Below are 19,580 nucleotides of genomic sequence, written 5' to 3' on the forward strand. Positions count from 1 at the left end.
AAAATAAAAACAAAAGACTAACAACTTCCTGCATATATTCAGCCTTCCTCTCAAAACATCACAAAAATCTACTTGACAGTATATTCTGCTTTTACCCCTAAAAATTACTGTGGTATGGATACTGAGAAAGTAGTACAACATTAAAGTACAAACAAATCAGCAGATTAACAAGATGGGATCTCATCTTGTTCTGATGTGAAGGTAATGCTACCTATGCAATATGGTCTCAGCCTCTTTCACTGGAGTGCATGGTAGTCACAGCAGCACTTTACATTCATTCATAGGGATATATATACAAATGCAGCAACATCAGATAATATTTCCTGCTTATCTTCATTTACACACAAAATAAAAGGAAAAGAATCACCACTTACTTGCTTTTCCCTTTGTATACTGTAGCATAGGAACCTTCCCCTAGTTTTTCCAGTTTTTCATATGAGTCTGCTTTTCCAAATTTGGGGCTCGTGGGCTAAACAAAACAAAAAAAATTATGATTTTTCAGCATGCATTGCACCTGCAACATTAACTGCTTTATTCAACCTTTAGAGACCAAACATCATTGTCGAAACTCATAGACCTGTATGTTTTCAGCAGCCAGCAATAAGAAAAAAAATTAATTAATTAATGAAACTATATAACAGGCTACTCAAATAAAGCATCATTCAGCACTCCAGATGGTGGTTTCCTCTATCAACCACAGAATTACATCACTGGAACTATCAAAAGGATTTTGTCCCTAATCAAAGAGCCATTTCTGTTTTATTTTTCACATATATTGTTTCATACAGGGAAAAAGATCATTAACAACTAAGCCATTTTATCTTTGTTAAGAGATCTATGTAAGTCTTAATCTGCTCTATAAAATCAGATTAAAATAACTGCTTTGGCGGTGGGGGGAGGGTGTTTTTTTGGGTCTTTTTTTTTTTTTGTTAGACTAAAGGCCACCCAAAACCACTGCTCTAAGTAGTCATTGTCCCAGTACATAAACCATTTTTCAAAATACTACAGGGAAGCATCTTTAATCTCGATTCTGAATTATGTTCACACTCTTCAGCCTGTGGATATAATCACACTACTCTTTCAATGGCATGTATATGCAGTACAGTTGAATTAATTCCAGTAGCCCTAATAACTGCAGCCTAAGTGAGGAGTCTGAAACTGAACCAAACTAAGCAATGATTCTTGCTCAAAGGGCCAGGTAGCTCAGGTGGCCTTTGCAACAGGCTGGTACTTGCTCCACTTCCACACACCCCTAGCACTGAACACAACGCTGCAAAAACAGAAATTGTCCTGACATGAAAACTTTCCAATGGCGATCTTGGAAAATATTTGAGTGTTTTGAAGTGCATCCTGTTTCCCAAATTCCCCCATTTTCCAGTTGTCTGGAAGGAAAGGGCTTTTTATTTTTAAGCCAAGGCCAGAAGGACACTGCAAAAAACTAACCTGCACCTGCCCTCAACATTATCTACATATATTTCAGACTGTGATGATCAGACGTCCTGTACCTAAACAAGTCAAAAGAGTACAGAGCAGAAACACTGGAGGGTCAGCACTGATGCTCAAGTCACATACAGGGACTGATCGGTTAGTACTTTGGTTACAACACTACAAAGAAAAGCAGCCAAGTAAATCCAGCATCCTTAGGGTTGAATTCAGCTGGGAGATTCTAAGCTACGAGCAGCTGCACTCAGTGTAGGATCTTACACCTGATTTACAAAAGATCACAAGTTTGAGTTTTTTGGAAGGAAACAAACATTACGGTACAGAACATTAAACACATTACATCTGTGCGTAAATTCTTTTAAAACCGTGGTCAAAAGTTTTAAATCAACCAAGTCTAAAAATTACTTCTATTTAAACAGACAAGAGCATCCCAGGTAAGACGACTCTGCACCTCATACCCCTCCGCTACCCCCAATTAACCATTAGCAAGAAAATGCTAAAATTATCTTTGCTCAACTATTTACAATTGTCCTAAAGCCAAATTCTGGCACTTCGGCATATATACACCTTGGCTGAGAGTAACATCCCAGTGTTCCATTGAATGGTATGAAGATATACAGATGTATGTTTGCAATATTGAGCCCTTTCATCTCCCTCCAATACACAGAATAGCCTACTATTTTATCCCGCGCACAGACATGGGCTGGGCAAAGAGCGGATTGAAAGCAGCCCTGCACCAAAGGACTTGGGGGTCCTGGTGGATGAAAAACTGATTATGAGACAGCAGTGTGGGCTCACAAGACCAGAAAGCCAGTTGCCTCCTGGGCTGCATCAAAAGAAGCGTGGCCAGCAGGTCGAGGGAGGTGATTCTCCCTCTCTGCTTCTCTTTTGTGAGGCCCCACTGGGAGCATTGTGTCTAGCTCTGGGGGCCCCAGCGTAAGGAGGACATGAATCTGCTTGAGCAGGTCCAGAGGAGAGACACAAAGAGAATCAGGGGGCTGGAGGATCTCCCCTATGAGGACAGGCTGAGAGAATTGGGGTTGTTCAGCCTGGAGAAGAGAAGGCTCCAGGGAGACCTTATAGCAGCCTTCTAGTACTTAAAGGGAGCCTAGAGGAAAGATGGGAAGGGACTCCTTATCAGGGAGTGTAGTGACAGGATGGGGGGTAATGGTTTTAGACTGAAGGAGAGAAGATTTAGATTAGATATTAGGAAGAAATTCTTTATGGTGAGGGTGGTGAGGCACTGGAACAGGTTGCCCAGAGAGGCTGTGGACGACCCATCCCTGGAGGTGTTCAAGGACAGGCTGATGGGGCTTTGAACAATCTGGTCTAGGGGAAGGCATCCCTGCTCATGGCAGAGCGGTTGGAACAAAAAGACGTTTAAGGTCCCTTCCAACCCAAACCATTGACTCTATGATTTTGCTATCCAATATCTAAATATTAACAGACCGATGAAAATTTGTCATATGGCAACTCTTACATCTTTTTCCTGTTACATTATTTGGAACACTTCATTATAGATAAGGCAGTAATATTCTTGGTTCCCGATCTGTGCATAAAAACACATTCTGCCTCGTTAGAGACTAATTTCTTATTGTTTTTTTAAACATAGTTTTATTACAGATGTCACTAATAGAGGTGACTAAAATATTTACTCAAGTAGTCTTCTCATTTAAGCATCCAATTATGGACTAATACAACACTACAAAACTATAGAAGAAAAGCATTTAGATGTTTAAATGTTGCCATATAATGAAGAGGGCTTTCAAAGTACTTCCCAAATTGCAGGTTGCAGTGAACACACAGTGAGTAGCTTTGTTTGGAGTGGAAATGCTGCCCTAGTTAACAGTTTGTCATTCTCTGCTCCGTTTCCTCATAGTGAGGAAGAAAAAGGACAGGGTTTATACATGTGTTTCACATTCCTTCTTATTTTCACACTGAGACTTGTTTTGTTTTATACTGCTGGAAACCACAATATAAAGGTCACAACAACTTGTAATACCTTAAGATCGTGATAGGAAACAGGATGCTTTTAATCCACTACCACACAGTAAATCACCAACAGTAATTATTCCTACAACCTCAGTCTCATTTCTCTGTACCCCAGCCACCGGAAGCACAAATTTAAGGTCATGTCTTTTGACTCATTCTCCTCCTGGAAGCTGCTGCATCCTCACCAAGAATGGGCAAAACACTAAAACCTCCACTGGCTGGATCAGGAGGAAAGCTCATTCCTGAACTAACAAAAGAGGTACTGGTTTCAATTGTCTTGTCCTCAGGGGAAACTCCATGCAGTGCCCCAGGGCTCAGTTCTGCAGCAGCAAGGCTGACCTGCCACCTCCCCAGACAGCCCGAATCACTTCTCCAGTGCCGGCTCACGCTGGGCAAGATCAGACCAGAAACAACCAGAAACCCCAACTGTTAGCTACCACCTGTCCCACACGCAGTAAAACCATGTGGCTGACACCCTCCTCTTTCCAGGGTACAGCGCCTCCAGAGTGGAGCTCAGCTTTATTCCAACTGGATCACTGTATTGCCCATGTTCTCACACTATTAGATCTCCCTTTCTGAAAATAGACATTATTTTTCCTTACATTTGTAACCTTAAAAGGCTTACAATTTTTGAAGGTATCTGGTGTAGAAAAGCACTTCAGAGGATTTTACAAAAAAAAAAAAAAAAAAAAAAAAAAAAAAAAAAAAAAAAAAAAAAAAATTCTGAGGCAACGGAATACTTCGCAAACTAATTTGCATGATACTTTTTAACGAAACACCAAGACAAGTCTCACTTAGTACATGCAATTATTTCAGAAAATGAAGGAAAAAATTTACCATTTCCCCAACATTTTCTCTTTTTTCTTTTTAAATTATGCCTCACGCATTACTTCAAATTTAAAATTACTAATTGCTTATAAAGGTAAGAAGTTCAGACACTTCTTAACTCTCCTTGTACTTCTGGATTATAAAGGAGACAAAGACTGACTGAGATAATAGAAAAATACAAAACTTTCCAAAACTTAAGTTTTAAGCTTGAAGAGATCTAAATAAAAGGCTATGAAAGGGATGTGAATAATTTGAAGTTCCACGTAACTGCTGAAAATTATAACCGTTTCAGTCTACTTTACATTATTATTGCACTCCTCCTTTCATATATGCACTCCTCCTTTCATTTTTTCAGCTTTGTGGCCATGGATTTTATTATTCAGATTTCTCCATGTTAGTTTACCTTTTTCAATCATGTCTGTTAAAAAAAATGCCTTTCTACAGCAAGATTATGGTACCTGGTGTTCTTTTGGGGATTTTTTTTTTGTTTATTGCCTTTTTTTTTTAACAAATGCTAATATTAAAATCAAATACAGAAAATTCACTTTTAAGTATGATTTTTTCTTCTAAAGTATTTTATTCTTTCCAGTAAAATATATGGGAATACATATATACAAAGATTTGTGGTTTTTGAGTCACAGGCATCCCATATTCTGCCTAGGATGTGTTTGACCGAAGTACACATAGCGAGTGAGCCATATCCAGGACATGTCAGAATTACAGTGCTTACATCAGCCAATGATGTATCTCACAAGCAGCAGACTTACAAGAAGTTGCCCTGTATTTTAGAAAACTGCTGCAATCCTCCAATTTGATAGAGACAAGATTTCTCAACAGAAAAGAGTACTAATTTCAGCTGAATTTCAGCTGAATGCACGTATTTTGATAAATGCTCATTCAAAGCTACATTTTGAAGATCTAACAATACTTCTACCACTATTAATTCTCCTTTCTTCTTGCTCCTCTGTACTGCTTTTTAACCCTGTAAAACAATGACATAGAATCACAGAATTATTTAGGTTGGGAAAGACCTTTAAGACCATCAAGTCAACCCAGCATTGACAAGTCCACCACTAAACCACATCCCTAAGTGACACATCTACACATCTTTTAAAAACCTTCAGGGATGGTGACTCCACCACTTCCCCAGGCAGCCTGTTCCAATGCTTCACAAGCTTTTCTGTAAAGACATTTTTCCTAATATCCAGCCTAAAACCTCCCCTGGCACAACTTAAGCCCATTCCTCTTGTCCTATTGCTTGTTACTTGGGAGAAGAGACTGACCCTCACCTTGCTCCAACCTCCTCTCAAGTAGTTGTAGAGAGCAATAAGGTCTCCTAACTAATAACCCTTTCAGTAAAGAAATTTTTCCTAATCTCGAATCTGTATCTCCTCTGATGCAACTTGAGGCTTGTACTATCGCTTGTTTCTTGGGAGAAGAGACCAACCACCACCTCATTACAACCTGCTTTCAGGTAACTGCAGAGAGTGATAAGGTCTCCCCTCAGCCTTCTTTCCTCCAAATTCAACAACCCCAGTTCCCTCAGCTGCTCCTCACAGGACTCGTGCTCTAGACTCTTCACCAGCTTCGTTCCGATTCTTAGGACACGCTCCAGCACCTCAATGTCCTTCTTGGAGTGAGGGGCCCAAAACTGGACACAGTATTTGAGATGTGGCCTCACCAACGCTGAGTACAGGGTGACAATCCCTTCCCTAGTCCTGTTGGCCACACTGTGTCTGACACAAGCCAGACTGCTGTTGGCCTTCTTGGCCACCTGGGTACACTGCTGGCTCATATCCAACCAGCTGTCCATCAAAATACATCATGGCATAACATGACTGTGATAAAAGGACAATCTTTGCCATGTCTGAAAACTGGTTATTTACTGAATGTGTTTTAGTTTTTTCTTTTTTTTTGCTTTTGTTAATTAAAGCTTTTCTACAAAGATTTCATCGTGATTTGTGGATATAAGCCAAAGGGATTTCTCATCCTTATGGCCATATAGACTTGTATATATTGAACATCAGTGAGACTACTTAAGCATAAAGAAGCTGGATGCTTAGTGTCAGGGTTTTGCATTTGCTACAAAAAAAGAAATTTCAAAGCTAAGAAAAAAAATAAAACACTGACGCATGTGTGACCAAGATTTAACTATTTAATGGACAAAAAAGTTGAATAGGCAGTAAACAACCAGTCAGCAAGAAAGTGATACCACTGGAAAAACACTGAAGAGTCAATCTTCAGGCTAGTGAAGAATCTTCCAGAGAACTCAAATGGCAAATTACTAAGACAAAAGGGATAAAGGTCCTCAGGCCTCTGAAGAGTTGGACATAGTCCCAAGTCACTGTGAAAGTCAGGACAGGTTGTGGTGGATCATGCTATCTCCAAGAGGACATTGGCAACTGGAGCACAGAAGGGTGCACATCTTCCCCTTCACAAAACCCACTAGGACTTTTACTTGTTTGCATTTATGTTTCACTTTCCTCAAAAATAGTTGCCTACATTTTTTCAGAGCAAGATTAGTCTATGAGCACCACTGAGCCGGGGGAGCGAGCATCTTTACCAGCACATCTTAAAGTAACTGAGATTAGATACTTTTTCCCCCTCTAGTTAAGGAAAAACAGATCATAGTAACAAAGACAGAAGGAGTATGCCAAAATGTTGAATACAGAAATAGCAGCAGCTAGTATTTCAAACTGATGTGAAAACATAAAAATAACAGAGAGAAAAAGAAATGAGAGGAAACAGTCTTTTCTGACTAGGTCATTTTGAATTGCCATTTCACTGATACAGACTGTAGGTTTAATCCAAGACCTTGCACTATGAGTCCTTGCACTACACTGATTACCTCTTCCTTGGAAATGATCAAAATCTATGTAGTAAAGAAAGCTTTAATGGAAAATTACACTGAAAATCACCTGACTATTCTCAAAAGAAGCTGTGTGGGTTATGTTCTCATGCATTTTTCATAACCGCGAAACAGCTTGTGAATGTCACACTTAACTGTCACACTCCCGAGTCTAAGTTTTAAATAGACCTTTTTTAAAAAAAAACTGTGGGATATTAAACTTCAATATAAAACTATCCTCAAGAGAAAAATATTATGTTCACAGTACCGCTGTAAAATGTTGAAATTAAAAACTAAAGCTCTGTTTTGCTATATGACTCAAAAGAAATAAATAAATTGCTTGAAAAACCTCAAAGTAAAAGTGAGGCCAAGAGGCTTAACTGAGATTAAATCTCAAGGATAGAAGATGTCTATTTTTTTTTTTTAACCATTACATATTTTGATTTCTTTGACACAAAGGTAAAGCTCCTTCTGCAAAACCATATGCAAGTTTCATACTATTTTCGGGTTGTATCCAAACTACACTAATAGGTCATCTTGATCATAATTTTTTCTCTTTTCCTTTTTTTAACTTAGCAAGTTGGACTCTTTTCTAGGGCAGTATTCAAGGGATACAAAGACATTCAAGAATCCAAACCGAGCCTTAATCTAGCAGGAGATAGCTCTCCTACTATCTGATCCCATCCTGTTGATTGCTTCTTTCTAACCCTTGAACACATAGCCATAAACTAAGAGCAACCTAAGCAGGAGCGACCATAGAGCTCTCTGTGAAAGGGCTGGATGCTGTTTTTAAAGCTATTTACTTGTTCTCCCTGCTGTTAAAGCAGAGGAGCTAGAACAACTGCCACATTTTACCTACCTTATCATCTAGAGAGTATCCCCCAGGTAAACTATTATTAAAGCTTCCCTCGTGTCAGATAAGAAAAATCCACTCTCTACACTACACTCTGAAATTATCTTACCTCAGCAAAAAGTAACAACCAGGAAGGATGCAGTTACTCTAATAATTAATAGGTTCCAAAAACTGGAGAAGGTTGCAGACACCTGAAGACAGGCGAGAATGGCACCCAAGTGTTCAGTCAGACAGGAATGATGCCTAACTTTTAGACCAAATTCTGACTTTAGTGTCTGCTTTACAGTAATTTTTCTTACGCAACTGATTTACAGTGTGGTAATAGGGTCAGTTTGTGCTTTTTGTTCACACTTTTTTGGAGGAAAGTTGAATGTAACGGGACTCAAAATTAATAGAAGTTACAGAAGAGATGCTATTCTTCCAAAATGAGTGCAGAGTCAATGCAGTACAGCATTGCTTAGCCAATTATTTTTATCTCAATTAAATTTTTACATTTATGTGACTTGGTAAAAGATTAGGGGTTTGCTGTATTTGGTTTTTAAAAAGCAACTGAAAGGTAGCACATATAGCTTAGCATGACATTATTATTCATTGTTGTACATCTAAAGCCATTCAAAGGTAAGAAACTGATGAGTAACACTAGGTAATTAAATCTTGACCAGACGGCTAGTTTACAAAACTTGCAATTCTATTACACACTGTGCAAAAGTTCTATTTCCATGTATAAAATGTGTGCACAACAAAACTTCACCTCACATTGGAGAAAAATAAATAAGGCCACATGCCTAAAAAGCAAGGATCTCAAAACTTTCAGAGAACTGGAGTCAAACCATCTTCCAAAGTCAGTGTTACTCAGGAAGAGTGGCACATGCTTGGTTTTGAGTTATGCTTTTTTTTATTTCAACCAGTTAATTTTGTAGTTTTACTATTTATTCAGTTAGGGAGTAAAGAAAAGCAAGTTTCTTCCCTTGTTAGACAAAAGATGCAGAAAAGATTTTTATAAAGATAGATACAGATAGGTAAGTACACACAACTATAGCTACACGCATACATATTTGTAATATATATACACACACTATATATATATATATAGTGTTGGGCTGCATCAGAGCAAAGATCTGTCAAGCCAAATTCCCTTCTTCTAACAGTGTCCAACAGGTCATGCACAGGTAGACTTCAATGAATATTATCCATTATTCTGATGTGATAAAAGGATAAGTTTGTTCTGCTGAAAATTTATTCCATCATAACACCCAACTTCAATCAGCTTAAACAGTCTGGAAGTCACACGCAAAGATGTTTCCTTATGTTTAGAAGAAGGGCAGAAGAAAATGCAATGCAATGTGACTGTTTTACATAATGAGTATGTGGAAAGACTCTAAGTGTAAAAATTAAGTTTGTCTAATAAGAACACAAAAATAACATGTTAACTTCTGTCTATATGTAATGAACAATCGTGGTGTTAATTTTACCAAGTTGCAATGAGGTGTGACATTAACTGCAGGAAATTACTTCATGTTCAAGAGCAAATGATTTACTTTCTGAGTGACCTGTGGGCAGGAAGATGGAGTTCCAGGTTCCCCAAATCTGTGCGTATGCCATCTTTCTCATAACAGGGTGCAGAGAATTTCAAAGGTATGAAAAACACCAAATAGGTAACATGCCACCTGCAGAGTCGTACTGAAGCTGATACCTGTCAGAATGCTGATGAAGCTTCAGTAACTAATCAAAACAGAAGCTAATGTCCCAGGGCATTATAAACAAGGTCTTTCAGGTCATATCCTGAAAATGGTTTTTTTGAGACAAATAAAGGACTTTCACCTGAGCAGAAGCAGTGATACGGAGACAGCAAGGCTCAGCCACATACCTTCTGTAAGACATCATGTTCCCACCTGATGGCTACAGAGGACTTTAAACAATGTAAGGGAAGAGACTTAATGGAAGCCTAGCTCCAGTTCCTCTACTCATCAAGCATAGAAAGTGCAAATTGAAGGTAGCATATATCTATCAGAGAATCTTCAAATAAGGCTTACAAAAAACAGAGCCAAAACTGAAGCACAACTACACGACTGTAGCCAATATGACTCAGAAGGCATAGCATGCCCAAGAACATTTACAGAAACTGAAATGCCCTGTCATGCTGGTATAGTCTGTACCGCAGAATTTCCAGAGAATCAAATATTAACACAATAAGGGAGAATAGGCAGCAGTCCCCTGACATGGAAGAAAAAAACGTGATCAGAAGAAGATGCAAGGGCATCTACTATACAACTTCAGGACTAGAAAAAAAATGAAACTTTTGTCAGTTCGAGTGCAACTCAAAACCAGAGAATAACAAATTCCTGCAACTAACCACACAGACATATGCTCAATGAAATATGCATCAGAACATCTTCTGCCTGAGGAAGCTCTGTGGGAAGGGGAGCACCTTGATCATATCTCTGCTGCCTTAGGTCCGCCAGGCAGAACCAGGTGTGACCTGCAACCAGCAGAGGGCTAACAGCGCCTTTTGCTGTGAAGATCTGCTCTTCACTGGCATGCACACTGACATTATTCCACAAGTTATTCCTTGCCAGGTGCTCTTAGGATGATTCCATGTGAGCAAGAGTCAAAAACAACTAACAGTGCCTCCAAGCAGAAGGAAGAACAGAGTTCACCAAAATGAGCTATAAAAACCAGGAACAATTACAGGAAGTTGAGAAATGGAAATTGTATTTCAAGATATTCTTATGCACCTACTTTAATACATGAAATGACCCCAGTAAGTCTGTGTGAATCAGCACAGCAGGAGATTACCAAAAGTGTTATGTTCAGCTAGGGCTCTAACGAGCAGCACACCAGTAGAGGAAGCATTAACATAATAAGAACATACTGGGATCACAGGAGATTGCATGGATGCAGTAGATTACCAGCCTCTGGAAAATAACAAGATGACAATAACACAGCTTCAAAACAAGTCTGCTTCAAAATTCTGGAGGTAAATCAAATAAACACTTAAGTTTTAACAGAAAAGAAGCACATAAAGCATTAACAGAAATTTGTAATAGTTTCTAAGAGGAACAACATAAGAAGAGCAGAGATGGGGAGCAAGTTAATACCATAATAAAACTTAAGGAAAGACTTTTTTAAAAATTCATTTGTGGTGCCAAACAATAATCACGCATCCTGCACAAGCAAACATGGTGCAAACCGCTCCATTCACACTTAATGATTGAAAAAGTTTTACGGTAGAACTCCTTGTTTCAGACCCATCTGGAACACGCCAGAGACATCTTTGGCAGCAGCTATATCATGCCAGGTGATGATGAAAAAGCAAATTTCTTTCTGCTACAGATGGTTACATTTTGAAATGTAACCTTTTCTAAAAAGGACAGTCCTCTGGAGACATGACATCTTACCCGTTAAATTCATACGGTTTAAACAAAGCCCATCTACAGAAAATTAATCCCTGTCATTTCTTCTTAGAAATCCAACACAATGCAGCCAAACTTCTGTAGTGAGGACAGAAGTTGTCCAGAAGATAGAACAAAACAAAAAAGAAAAAAAAGAAAAAAGGAGGCAACCAAGCTTTCAAATTATTTCACACAAACTAAAATTTGAATTTGTTACATTCTTGCTGCTTAGATCTGTAGATTTCAACTCAAAGGTCACATTATTATGAATTTTTCTTGCCAAAGCATAGCAGAAATAGTTCTACAATAATGTCAAAGGTCTTTGGGGGGAAAATCTGTTCTACACACTATTCACGAAAGACATGACATTTTATTTTTCTGGTTTCTTTCAAAATACTTGAGAATAAAACAACAATGATGATTTGTGGCCAAACCTGTCTCAGTTGTTTCTCTCTCAGACTGAGATTCTGACATGGAAATAAATGTTATTTTTACTACTTGATTTTAAAAAGAAAACTTTAAAATATAAACAAAATCTGTCAAATTTGATCTGTTTCTCTAAAACCTAAATCTAAAAATCCAAAGGGCAATTCACGCAGTTTCTGAAATTTCATGGGAAAGTATTCCTTTTCACAAATAAGCAACCCTCTGCAAAATGTGCAGCACAAACTTTATAGCAGCTGTAATGCCATACCAGGATCAGGAGAGGAAAATGTTTACAAACCCTGGAACACACCCTAACTAATATCTGAGAGGAATTTAAAAATACATTCTTTTTCAGGTTCTATTTTCTTCTTCTGCTTTATACATAACAAATACAAATATATATGGTAAACATCTTTAATAGCAGCCACGAGCTTTTTGTTTCTGAGTAATCAATTCTTCCTTAAGCAAGAAAACATTTATCTCGTGTTATCAATACTGCCACCTGGTACACACACAGGTGTCAGGACTGCGCACTTACAGAGCTGGGGCTGGAGTGTCGCCTGACTTTAGGTGATTCCTTCCCTGCAGACGAAGTTTTGAAGTTAATACAAGCATTGTTCTCCGAATGAACCCTCTTCACTTGGTTAGCTGGTTTCTCAAATGGATCAAAACTACTCTGCGTCCTCTGAACCCGGACTTTTTTATCCTCAGGAATTGTATCCAGAGGTTTGATCACTGAATCCATTCCCTGGCAGTTCCGCGTAGACATCTTTGTGACACATATCTGAAAGGGAAAAAAAGCATTCATTGACTAACAGGCTTAAAGTCTGTATCAATCCATACGCCAGCCTGAATCAAAAAAGACACTGGACTTCATCAGGATTCATTTTCTATTACTATATTAAAATTGCAAAGAACACATACATTTTATATAGGGGACACACACCACTGTCATAACAATAAAATCCTGTATTTGCACAGTGTACTAAAAATCCTGAAAAAGAAAGACAAAAGAAGAGCGTACATAAAACTCATACATTTTTATTTTTTTGTACAATGTGTTCTTATCAACAATGCCACTTCTTTCTCCAAACCAGCCACTGATATCCCCAAGCGGTATTGATTTCCATTTGTCTAAAATTGGATGAGACTAAATTTAAATAAATTAGAGTAGTTTATGTGTACACACTTCAGTGCTGGTCTGCCAAAGATTCAACACCAGTGTATTATTGTCTTTTTAAATAATGCTTATACAGTGTTATTATTATTATCACCATATGTCTCAGGAAATCAAATCAGTAAATCAATTCCCAGGCACTGAAACATGAGACTCCAGCTTAATGGCACACTAAAGCACAGAAGTTCAATTCTTTGTTACAGTGAAGTATGACTCTGCCAAGCCCGAAGACTGCAGGTTGCTGTTTGAGCTACCAAAATGTGCTACTGCTAGTTCAAAAGAACTAAATGAGCAGAACAGCGAGTTTAAATACTCCAGTCATGTACGTTTGTGTTTTTAACTTTAATACACTTCAATGTATAAGACATTTTTTTAAATCACATGGCTGGGGGCGGGGGTGTATTTGAGGCCACAGCTTCTGTTTTCACCCATCAGAGATTCAACTTTTACATGGGAAGAAAAAAATAATTCTAGCTCTCAGACTACATGGAAAAATCATGAAGTGTGATGCGAGCAGACCCAAGAGGCTCCTTAAATCACAGGGCAAATCAAAAGAATCTACAATGTAATTTTTCCATGGTATTTGCAAGTATTTAAGGACAGACAGTCTTAATTTACTGTCAACTGTACTGTCCACACACATACAATTAAAGAAACATAATGTTCCACTCAAGCACCAATAACGTAAGCATCTTCGAAAACTTTCTCATAAAATAGTTAACAAGAAAAAAAAAAGAAATAGTTAACATTACCATTTAAATCAGGACTTTTATCCCATAACCCAACATGTCTGCAGTACAAACATCTTCAAGAAATTATTCTTTGCCATTTCCCCAGAGGAATTCTTGAAATCTAACTTACTTCAGCTGTTCATAGAAATGTTATAGGAATACTGGGTGGCTATATCTTGTGGGGTTTATGATTTGTGGTTTTAATGATCCACTGTAACAGCAGATCAAAGATTTTTTTTTTGTACATAAAAAATTTTAAGCACATTTCCTGCCCAGTGCCATCTGGCCAAAAGATCATATACCAGGTCAATTCAAATGAAGGACATCACTAGCATTACAAACCAGGCTTTACAAGGGTTCACATTTCTTCTCATTAAAATGGTTTCTCCAAGACTAAAACTTAACCAAGTTTTAAATGAGAAAAGGAACGGCCCCCTTCATTCTGAATGCTAATTCCCTCTCAGGCCATAATTAAGGCAATTATGTAATTTTGGTCTCTTACTTCAGAGAGAAAAGATAAAGAACTGCTGCACGATGAATTTTTAATTAGCCTTCTTATAAAATTAATTGGTTTTTCCCCAAAACGACTTATATGCATAGACATGCACCGACATACTTCCCACTGTTCTCTCCAGATCTGCATTCTTGCAATGTTTGTTACCAACAAAAACGTTTTAACATAACATAAACTGAAATTATATTAAAATAGCAGCATTTCCACTTTGCTTAATCAACACAGATGCAAATAAATCAGTAAGTATTTCTCAGCCTATGAAATTCAATGACCTAGAAAACAAAGGCAGGAGATAGGGTGGAAAGGTTCAAAAGTCTCAAATTACCAAAGGGCACCTGTAGCCTTTTAAAATGTTTGGAATCCACAGCTATAAACATAGACAACAATATCAGAAATGCTGCTTCTAGTTTCTTTTTCCATGGAAAAACTTCATGTCTACGTCTAATGTAGAATAAGTAAGCATTAAAAAAAAAAAAAAAGCAAGACATCTGTTACCATTGGTCATCTCTACTGGAAGGAGCAATAATTTGGAATTAGATATTGAAGGGAGACATTAACTTTCTGGTCACTTGATTGAATCTGGAGTCAGATAAAAATCCCCACAAATTTCTAATAGCCAACTTCAAACTTGCAAATTACTAAAACCAAGATGTACAACAACCAGCTCCCCACTGGGAAGTCAAGCACCTCGGTAGATGCACAGGCTGAACATCATCATCACCAGCAGAAAAGACTGAAGACTGCAGAGAAGTGCAAAAGCAGGGGCCGCCCCCATGCTCCTCTGCAACAGCAGCACTTTTCTTGCCAGCACTGTCAAGGGCTTTCATTTATCACTTCTCTCTCACCTGTATCAATAGTTCCCTAGCAGAAATAAAACATTCTCTCCAAGTGACTGGTGACCACAACTCACAGTGAAGCCAACAGAGATCAGCTTATGTTGTTGATAAAGGGTACACATTTCCAGCCCATCCACCCTGCCTATAAAACTCTGAAGAGAAACAAATTAAAGTGGTTGTTTTACATTCTGTCGTTGATACACCAAGTCCAGCTTCATGCTGAAATTCATCTGAAAGGAGCAGGTCTAAAACGTCAGTATTGAGTACTGTCTATAACTTCAAAAATTCTGCAAACTCATTGGTAATTTCAGATTTCCTGCCACCAGCAAGAGTTAAGCTACCACAACAGCCTTGCTTTTGCCCCTGGGCAGTGGGCGTGCTGACCTGCTACACCTGTGCTCCAGCTAAGGGTAGAACTTAGTCTATAGTGACTTATCATGCAAAAAAGCAAAAGTGCATTGCTTAAGACTGACACATAACATATTTTGGAGATCTTCCTGCACATACAAATGACCTTAGATTTCACCAGTACAAACAGATAGCTTTTTGAACAGTACCAGTTTGAATTTTTCCATTACACTAATTCAGCCTTTTGAGTATCATTTTCCCCTTGTACCGCATAACAAAAGTGATTCTTATCAATTTCAGCCTCTCAAATGATATATACAACTATTCAGCATCACAAGTTCTTAGACCTGTAAACCACTGTCTACCATTTGGTAGTCAAGAGAAGGCCAATCCACTCTCTTATTTCCAGCTTTCTTTCTGCAGAAAAGTCAGGATCATTTTCCAGTTAAAGCACAGTATCTGTCACATAACTGAGGTTCATTGCCAGCCTTTTATTAGATACTCCTGTGTAATCCTCTGGGCTAGTCAGAATTTCCCCCAAGTCAATTTTTTACATCTGTAAGACAGGATCTTTCTTTTTACTCCATTTCATCTGTTTTATCTATATAAGCCATAGATTTTTCAGAGCGGGGACTACTCTTTTGCTAACGTTACAGGCAGAACATCCATCATGCACTCCAATGAAGATGACAATCTAGAAAGTAGTGGAAACTATCTCTTGACATTGCAGCCTCAAAACTGTATGATTTTATTGAGTATCTGCTTTAGCTATAGCTACCAGAATAAAAAACAAAGTTAAACAAATGTAAGCAGTCATGACATATTGGAAGTCAATCTATAGAATTCATCACCCCTTCTTGCCCTTGCTCTATAAACCTATGTAATGCTGTACTTAAAACACTGGGACGCAGACACTCTTTGAAATGCTGTAAATGCCATCGCAGCCTAAAACAGGTGCTACACAAAGATGTGACCAATGGCATCTTAACTATTACACGTACTTATCTCAACAGTATGTAGAGACAATACATGTGATACCTTGGTTTGTCATATACAAGATATCTTTTATAATGCTTTATAAATGCAATCAAGAGAAAAAGAAGGCAACAACTTCTCAGTATGAATGTGACATCCATTTAAAGAAACTTCTGTCTAGCAACAGCATGAGCCATTAAGCAGTTTTAATTGCTGTTTCTTTAACAAAAGTTATCATTAATTAAACATTGGGGTATGTCAACATTTCCCCTTCAGGAGTTACTGTCATGGTTTACTGCTTCTTCCACCACAGGCTACATTCAATGCTTAACTTCAGAAGTATAAAGTATTTCAGAAACTATTTGGCTTTTAAAAGTGGTGCAACGAAATCAGAGTTATCACTTTCAGAAGAAATATTTCTGCAGCAGATCTCATAGCTATTGAGAGCAGAGGAATGGGATCTTTGTTCAAGCTTTCTCTCTTCTCTACTAGAAACAGGATTCAAAAAAAGGTCAAGCAATTTAATACATTTAATAGATACAGATTATTACAAGTGGAACAGGCAATACACCAAAAAAACTCTGTCATGTAAGGATTCAAGCAGACATCACTGTCCTTCCAAACCTTATGTCAGACAGAAGTCACTGGCTGATTCATCAGTTCTGACTCTGGGCTTGTTAGGTGGCCCCAGACAGGAAGCATAAGAGAGGGTATGGTAGCTTCTGCTACCAAAATTCCCACCTGGCAGAAATCCCAACAGCAGTACCTCAGAGTATGCTGAAAAAACAGATGTGGGCAAAAAAGGCAACCGAGGGGCAGGTACGAGGGACAGATGATAAATGAAATGTGGTTTTCCAGGACTTTCATCTTGGAACCAAAATAGAGACTTGGGGGATAAGTGTCCTACACATAAAGTTTTCTGGTGTGAATACCATACATACCATCTTGTTTTGCCCTTTTTCCATGTAGGAAACATACACACACACACATATCTATATCTATAGGTAGATAAAGGATAGATATGACATTCATCCCCCAGGTTTCTTTTTTGATTCCAAAATGAAAGCCCTGGAAAACCTGAACTAGACTGCAACACAAAATCTCCCTTTGGAAAGCATCTTGATCTTCTCCACAAAGAACAGAGTGATCCTACAGAAAGCAATTTTTTGTGTTTGAAGTTACTGCTTGGAAAAGCACTTCCAAAGCAGCACTCAGAAACTGTCCTGTGGGAAGGATTTAATCTTGAAAGAGAAATGACTGTTCCTAACCAGCAAGGTAAAGGTATTAATAGTTGAGAGTCCCTTGGAGAAAAGATGCCTGTCAGCCCAGGTTTGGTCCAACAGAAGAACCTCTCCATGAACATCCTACTCATTACTTTTGTCAGATAAGGATCATTAAAGTTAAATACACAGTTGTATTTCCCCAAGTTGTTTCACACTCTAGTGCAAAAGAGTATGCCGATACATCAAGTAGTCACCACAGCAATCACTGGTATCTCATACATGCTCCTCACTCTGATGACTGAAATAAGCCTAGTTTTTAAATTTGCCTGCAATTGTTTACTCAGTCTCAACTAAAAAGGTAAAACAAGAAGCAAGACAATGAGACAGAATTAATTTTGCCACTTAAAAGCTACAGCACAAATAGCCACTTTGCAGTTGAGGGAAGAGCACTTTCTTACTTTTGGAAGAAATAGCTAAGTGAAGATAGAAAATCAGAATATTCGTGTCAATTCCAGTATTACATGAGCTATCACAGATTCTGGCATAAAGCAAAATAAAAAGTAGCCCCACAAAAGTTAGTGCAGTTCAATATTAAAAAGTTATTTTACTCTTTCTCTGTGTTTTCATTTATTTAAAGGAGCCATTACCACACACTCAGAACATTAAAGAGCGAGCCCGTCAAGGTTCCTAATCTTAGAACCACAAAAAAGTGTTAACAATTCATTCTTTGCAACTTTGTTAGTTGCTGATCAGAATCAGAAGAAAATGGATGACAGGCAGCAAACAGCTTGAACAGTCTTTTTTTCCCCCTGTTATCCTACTAAGTCTCACAACCAATTTGAGAAGATCCCGAGGCTGCTCTAGGATAAACACACTTTGTCATCGTTACATCAGTAAGGACCACTGGGCTACACTTTCCTACAGCCCCCACCCTAACATCACAATATTTTTCATATCTGAAGACATAATGTCTGCAAATAGCCACATTTTTTTCATAAAGGCTACTACTGAAGTGAAGAGACTGAAGTCACAAGAAGTGTATTTTTGCTCCATGCATAAAGTCTATAAAAAGCCCCATTAAATAAATTAAATAATTTCTAAATAAAGATGTCTCTTTGAATCACCCTATATAATTTAAAGCAGTGCTCCTTAATCCGCATTTGGGATTAACATAAAAAAAAAAAGGTTTACCAGATACTTACTTATCACTGTCAGCAATATTAAGAGGTCCCAAACAAATGGGATTCTTGGAATTCAAGACTGCTAGATTAATTAATTTACTGTTTCAAGTAATATAGCATTTTAAAAGTGAGAGTGATCAGTTAAAACATGTAATTTGTAGTCCTTACGGTTCATGAATTTTAAAACCAGTCATGAATGTCCCCTGAATTAATCACCTGTTAGCACACTTAGTAAAAGACAGGCTGTCCCATATAAGTTGAATCTATTCATATGAATAAAAACACCCTCAATAACGAAGAACAATCACTTTGGCATGACAGACCAGACACACTACCACACAGAAGAAAAACACCTAAGAATGTTTGTGTAGTGCAAAAACATACTACTGTGAAACTCATCACATCTTTTAATGCATCTTTTAGGAAGATGCATTATATCTGTTTTTTAATTCCTACATTTAATATCCTACAAATGTTTACTGTGGACATCCAGTACCTGTGGACTTATGTAAAATATTAAAAAGTTATCACCTATCTACTGTTCTCTATGGGTCATTGCCACTGTGCACATCCTGGGAAAAAGTGGTCAGCTGCGTAAATACCAGAGCGAGCATCCAAAATTCCTACTGAACAATCAGAAGAAAACATCTGAACTCCTCCCACTTGTACCTTTCCAGAACTAGTATGAAAGGACCCAATATAAAGAAACCCAAGATCTAGCACTTCCTGAGCAAAACTAAATAAATTACTGAGTGACTTGGGGCAAGGAAGTCACTTACCCGATTCATATTTCCATTTTTCTGATCATAATAA

The 19,580-nt window shown here is 38.0% G+C and overlaps 1 protein-coding gene across 1 annotated transcript; it reads right to left on the minus strand.

Annotated features, from left to right (window-relative positions):
• Positions 1–352: 352 nt before the first annotated feature.
• LOC104490496 (cyclin-dependent kinase 14-like) lies at positions 353–12,564 on the minus strand. The gene is made up of 2 exons (XM_010132788.1): positions 12,321–12,564; positions 353–469 (listed from the first exon to the last, which is right to left on the minus strand). The coding sequence occupies exons 1-2, from the start codon at positions 12,549–12,551 to the stop codon at positions 371–373; spliced, it is 330 nt and encodes a 109-aa protein (XP_010131090.1). The 5' UTR covers positions 12,552–12,564; the 3' UTR covers positions 353–370.
• Between the last annotated feature and the right edge of the window lie 7,016 nt (positions 12,565–19,580).

Source organism: Buceros rhinoceros, unplaced genomic scaffold, assembly GCF_000710305.1.
Source record: "Buceros rhinoceros silvestris isolate BGI_N320 unplaced genomic scaffold, ASM71030v1 scaffold5013, whole genome shotgun sequence".
Classification (NCBI taxonomy): Eukaryota; Metazoa; Chordata; class Aves; order Bucerotiformes; family Bucerotidae; genus Buceros; species Buceros rhinoceros.

Coding starts and splice junctions, on each gene's coding strand:
- LOC104490496 (XM_010132788.1), bottom strand. CDS start 12,551: ATGTCTACGCGGAACTGCCAGGGAATGGATTCAGTGATCAAACCTCTG. Junction 470..12,320: donor GACACTCCAGCCCCAGCTCT/GTAAGTGCGCAG, acceptor TGTTTTGTTTAG/CCCACGAGCCCCAAATTTGG.